Raw genomic sequence first — 6000 nt, 5'->3', positions numbered from 1 at the left:
TATATGTTTATGAAAAATAAAATAAAAAAAAAAAAACTATAAAAAAAAAAAATATTCTCTCTCTCCTTCTGCTCCTCCCCACCCTCTGCTCATATGCTCTCTCTCTCTCTCTCTAAAAAAAGAGAGAGAGAAAACTTAAACCAGACTCTGTTCACCTTTTACTGAAAAAACTGGCAATGTCTCTTCACTTTTAATATAAGTGATTCTTAAAACAGGTCTAGTCTATCCTTAAAATCAAATCTCTGCTCCTCAAGAACTTGAGAAAATTAACGTATTTCTGTTTCTCACATTCTCCTTCTTTCTTTCTTCATCTCTCCTCTCATTCTAGCTTCTTTTCCTCTTGAATATTTCCCATAACCATCAACACTATATTTTATATTTTGTTATTAAATTTTTCTTGCTATTTTTTAATGTAAAAACTGATAAGTAGAACATATTATGTACATTTTTGCTCAAAAATCTCCACAAATGATGGAAGTTAAGTTCCTTCCTGTGGACAATGGTGCTAGTTAAACCAAGGTTTTCTCTCCAAGGCCCCGTTCTGTAGCAACCCCTGGAACACAGATACTGGTGACTATGAACCTGGGGCAGCTTTGAAGCAGAGGTTGGTATGTACTGAAATGAAGTTGGAATTAACTTGAACCCTTCTCTTCAAGATGACATGGGACTACCCATGATGAAGGAACAAAATGACCAGTCTTTTCAAATTCAGTTCTCAATTTGTCTGCTCTCTCTACTTCTCTCCTCAACCATACGCCTTCCAGGAAGATCAATGAGCCAGAGGGCAGATGGTTCTTCCTACTTAAGTACTTCCCTTTCATTAGGCTTCCCCCTGCCTTTAGCAAACATCATCTCTAATTGCCATAAGGGAAATGCCAAGGAGACTTATGCAAGGCATAAAGGAAATACTCACTAATTGATAATGTCTTGAAGTTTATCTTGGTGCCATTGGTTCCCCCAGCACTGGTGCTGGCCATGACCTGAAGAGTATAAGAGGTCTTTCGTGTCAGGGACTCCAGGCCATACTGCAGGATGTTGGGGTTGACTGTCTTGGCTAAAGGAAAAATATAGAAGTCAAACACAACAGCCAAGCCCAAGTAAAAACTGTGCTTTAGGAAGAGTGAAATAAGAGCACTGGGACCTGTACCTCCAAGTCATCCAATTGAATACCCCAATCCCTCTATCCATGTTCTGCTTAAAATTAGGCTAGAAAGATATAGCAAAGACCTAAACATAAGAGCTAACACTATAAAACTCTTTGAAGACAACATAGGGTAAATGGTGGCTTTGAACTTGGCAGTGGTTTCTTACATATGATACCGAATACATAAGCAACAAAAGAAAATAGATTAATCTGGACTTCACCAAAATTAAAAACTTTTGTGTATCAAAAGACATTATCAAGAGAGTGAAAAGACAATCCATAAAATGGAAAAAAATGTTTGCAAATCATATATTTTATAAGAAACTTCTAACATAATCTTATGATTCAAAAACTGAAAGACTAACAACCCAATTTAAAAATGGGAAAGGGGGGGCACCTGGGTGGCTCAATGGGTTAAAGCCTCTGCCTTCGGCTCAGGTCATGATCCCAGGGTCCTGGGATTGAGCCCCACATTGGGCTCTCTGCTTAGCAGGGAGCCTGCTTCCTCCTCTCTCTCTGCCTGCCTCTCTGCCTACTTGTGATCCCTGTCTGTCAAATAAATAAATAAAATAAAAATGGGCAAAGAAATGGAACAGACTTTCTCAAAGAAGATATACAAATGGCCGATAAGCACATGCAAAGATGTTCAACATCATTAATTATTAAGGAAATAAAAAATGAAACCACATTGAGAAACCATTTCATACCCACCATGATAGGTAACAATAATATAAGTGTTGGTAAGAATGTGGAGAAATTGTAACTCTCATCCATTGCTAGTGGGCATGTAACATGGGGCAGCCACTATGGAAAACAGCTGGGTGGTTTCTCAAAAAATTAAACCAGAATTATCATATGGGCCAGCAATTCCACTCTGAGGTATGTGCCCCAAAGAATTAAAAGCAAGTAAATACTCAAACAGTATTTGCCTACAGTATTAATTACAGTAGCCAAAAAGTGGAAACAACCCAAATGCCCATCAACTGATGAATGGATAAACAAAATGCAGACTATCTGAATAGACTATAGAATATTCTTCAGCTATAAAAAGGAATGAGATATTATTACAATCTACAAGATGGATAAACTTTGAAAACACAATGCTAAGTAAGAGAAGTCAGATTCAAAAAGCCTCATATTGTATGATTCCATTTATATGAGATAGCCAGAATATGTAAATCCAAAAGAGAGAAAGCAATTTTGAGGTTTCCAGGGACTGTGGGAAAAAGACAATGAGAAGCGACTGATTAATGGGTACAGGGTTTCTATTTGGGGTAGAAACAGATAGAGATGATGGTGGCACAACATTATTGATATACTCAGTGCCACTAACTGGTACACTTTCAAATGTTTTGAGTGGTAAATTTTATGCTTTATGTATTTTACTATAACAAAAAAAAAGTTAGCCTAAATAGGAATCCAAGCCTAGCCCAGAATTGAGGATGTCAGTAGATACTGTGGATTCAAGCAAAAGTATGACTTGACAGTGGGCAGAAGGAATCAGGGTAGAGGGTCCTGCACTAAGGTAGGTGTCACCACTCTACTCTTTAATGCAGAGTATTAAAGAGTCTGCATTAATGATCGGGAAGCTCCCAGAAGGCCAGCTTGTTCACAGCCTGACCACAAACACTCCTTTTGCTCCTACAGGATTCTTAGGATCTGTCATTTCACTCTCATTTGACTCCAAAAAACTCAAGATGTGGGTGTTCTTGGCCTCATTATCAGAGAGGTTGTCAAAGAGGCTAAGTGATTCATGTGAGATTATAGGGCACCAACCCCTACAGCAGGTGTACCCACAGCATCTCTTTGGGGTTTGGGGGTTTTCCAGCTTGGCTACAAGCACACTTACAGAACTCCTTTCCATCTTCAGTTTGGTAATATATGGTGTAGTTGCTGATGAAGCCATTTCTCTGACTCTTGGGAATCTCTTTCCACATGATTGTGACTGTCTTCACACCGATGTTGTCTGCCTCGGTCACAGGACCCACTGACGGAACTTTACAGGCCAGAGAGAAAAACAATAAGCACTGAATCACAGCTGGGGAGATCCTTTTCCCCAGAGCTGTGGGTGGTACTCAAGGCAAATCGGGGCCAGAGGTGGGAGGCCAGAGCAGAGTAAGGAAAAGAGACACCACCTTGTTTGGGAACATAGTTATCTGGAATTATCTATCTTGAATAGAAGGAAAGCACTGTTAAAAGCCTGCAAAAAAAAAGTACTTTCTGACAGAGCCCTCACTCTCGTTTTGCATTCAGCTTTCATTCGTATCATTTCATTCGTATCTTTCAGCTAGTATCAAATACAGCTGCAGGACAGGCACCCGGGGTTACCTTTGAGTGACAGGACAGATTTTCTAATGTTGAATCTGGATAAGGTTAACCTCCAAAAGATAAAGAATAAAGTCTGGGCAGTTCATCAGTACAACCCATGAGTTGCACTGTACAACAGCAACACAAAAATAATCTTTTGCATCTCCAATTTAGGATTAACTCTGTAAGGTCCCTAACTTGGTCTTAAATAAATGTTATTTCTGCTTACAAGGCTATTGGCCCTAAGTTCCTTTGTGAGGAATTATTTTACCTCTCTGAGCCTTGATTTTCCATTTGTAGAATGAGGGGCTTGGACTTGAGGATCTCTAACTTCTACCCCAGCTTTGAAATCCAGTAAACCTACAACCTGACCGCAACTGTGTCAAGCGTATGTAGCTTCCAAGCTGAAGGTGCAGCACAGCTAAGCGCTAAGGCAACTGTGAATGGGCTAAAGACATTCACAGCCTCATCTGGTTGTTGGACAGGCCCCAGGGTTTCCTTGCCCCACGGGGCCTTTGCATACATACTGCCTTCTTGAGCATAAGCCTGAATGGAATATGGCTGGCCCACTCGGTCTCCCAACATTGGATACACAGAGATGTTATAGCACTGGAAGGGTTTTAATTCATCTGTAAAAAAGAGAGAGAGAGAGAGAGACAGAAAATAAGCCTTAGCTCAGAGGCTGGCAAAGGAGAATTGTTAGACCGAGTTACGTCTATGTCTTAGAGGACATACTGTAAGTATGGACATATACTCTAATGTAAGAACATTTCTCTACTGTGTCCACATCTGGAAAACAAGGAGGTTAGGTTGGATCATCTCCATTGTCCAACTCTAACCTTTTAAAATTAATTATTAGAACTAAGTCTACACCATTCTAATGAAATGACAGAGCCAACCAGGAAGGGAAAAGTAAGAGATCCAGTCCTTCCTCTATCATGGATTTTGTTACATGATTTGGAAGCACTACAGAATAAAATTTAATCCTTCTCTCAATAGCATATCATCCTGAGAACTCAGATTCCATGAATTCTAGCTCCTCTACCATGAATCCCTGCATGAGTATAATCCTTTGTATGGGTGCCATTAAGTATTAAATGGTTAGACTGGCAGGATTGGGAGGGTAAAGCCTCACTCATCTTTCAAGGAGCAGGGACTTTCTTAAAAAGAAGTCTATTCCCTATATCACTTACTTGGAGAGGGGACCTAGATCTTAAACAGGGAACCAGAACTAAAAGGGTAGCCTGGGCAAGACTGATGGGAGAAAAACTCTAGTGTTACCCACATGATCAAGATATCCAGGAAGGGCTCTCTGATGGTGAGGTCAATATGGTGGTTTCCACCTGTAAATAGACCATATACCAAGTCTGATATCCATAGACTCCTGGCCCAGCCTAAGTGGGAACCACCAAGAAATACGGCACTTCACTGGGCCTGCACTTGCTTTGTCCAAAGGACATCCAAAGATGTCCAAAACTACATCTACAGCTTTAGAGTCAAAGTTAAAGATTTTAAAACTAGTAGAAATGAAACTGAATCTTATATAAAGGGAACTTGTGGGGTCCACAATGGATACCTTTCCGGATTGTCCAGTTCCTGGCCTGAGACACAGATTCCCAGGAAAAAGTGGAGGGCTCTGAGTCCAAATCTGGGAACCATTCAACCATCCATGTGTCCACATCTGGAGCAGAGCTTTGCCACTCCACCACCAGCTGGTCCTGAGTGAGGCAGGCCTGCATGGCCTCAATGCACTGAAATGCTAAGAGGGGAAAAAAACAAGAGAGAAAGCTGCCCAACTCATTCTCCAAATGCACCAACCACACTGGCTTCCATTCACTGCCCAAACTGTAAAGAAGATCAAAATTCAAGATCTCCACTGTGGCCTCCTCTTAATGGTGCTGTTTCCATCCTTTTTATTGTATCACTTTTCCTTGCCTCCCACATTTGATGATTAAGTATCTTCTTAATCTTTCCTTATATCTCCAAAATTTACCTATTTGTAAGAAAGAATCTCATTAGAAAGTTGCTGACTCACAAGACTTACCTTCCATAGGTGCCCGTGCAAGTAAAAGGAAGCAAGTTTAGACAAAGAATGAATCTCTAAAAGCAGAATTTCAGGTACCAGTAATTCTATGGCTGGGAGCTGGGAGATCGTGCCCCTAAAGGCATACCTGGGAGGTGACTTCAAATTTCAACTATCTAGGCTGGTCCCACACAACCTAGCTATAGATTCCTATCCACAAGGCAGTGAGAACTGTACGTACCAGAAAGATGTAGACAAACACTTCACAGCACCTAGATATGACTGATATGTAAATGACATTTTCTGCAGCCCTAACAAAAAAACAAAAACCAACAACAAAAAAACCCTCTTGTCTTGAAACAAGCAACAAGGATTCCTTTAATAGAAAAGTTACAAATAAAATCTTGGGGGGAAAAAAAAGGATGGGGTGCACCTGGGTGGCTCAGTTGGTTAAGTGACTACCTTCAGGTCAGGTCATGATCCCAGGGTCTGGGGATCAAGCCCCACGTCAGGCTCTCTGCTCAGG

The 6000-nt window shown here is 40.7% G+C and overlaps 1 protein-coding gene across 1 annotated transcript in view; it reads right to left on the bottom strand.

Moving 5' to 3' along the window:
- The window catches only part of LOC111156903 (interleukin 31 receptor A), a 59028-nt gene that overhangs the window by 5117 nt on the left and 47911 nt on the right, over window positions 1-6000 (bottom strand). Inside the window, exons 9-12 of the mRNA XM_022518036.1 lie at window positions 5028-5210; window positions 3979-4080; window positions 2994-3140; window positions 914-1054 (exon numbers count right to left, since the gene is read on the bottom strand). Of these exons, the coding sequence (XP_022373744.1) occupies window positions 914-1054; window positions 2994-3140; window positions 3979-4080; window positions 5028-5210 (573 nt within the window). The remainder of the gene's footprint in view (window positions 1-913; window positions 1055-2993; window positions 3141-3978; window positions 4081-5027; window positions 5211-6000) is intronic.

This window comes from Enhydra lutris, unplaced genomic scaffold (genome assembly GCF_002288905.1).
Source record: "Enhydra lutris kenyoni isolate GAN:26980312 unplaced genomic scaffold, ASM228890v2 scaffoldscaffold50, whole genome shotgun sequence".
NCBI classification, from domain to species: Eukaryota; Metazoa; Chordata; class Mammalia; order Carnivora; family Mustelidae; genus Enhydra; species Enhydra lutris.
Note: the sequence above shows the minus strand (reverse complement) of the source record. Positions and strands in the feature narration are given on the sequence as shown.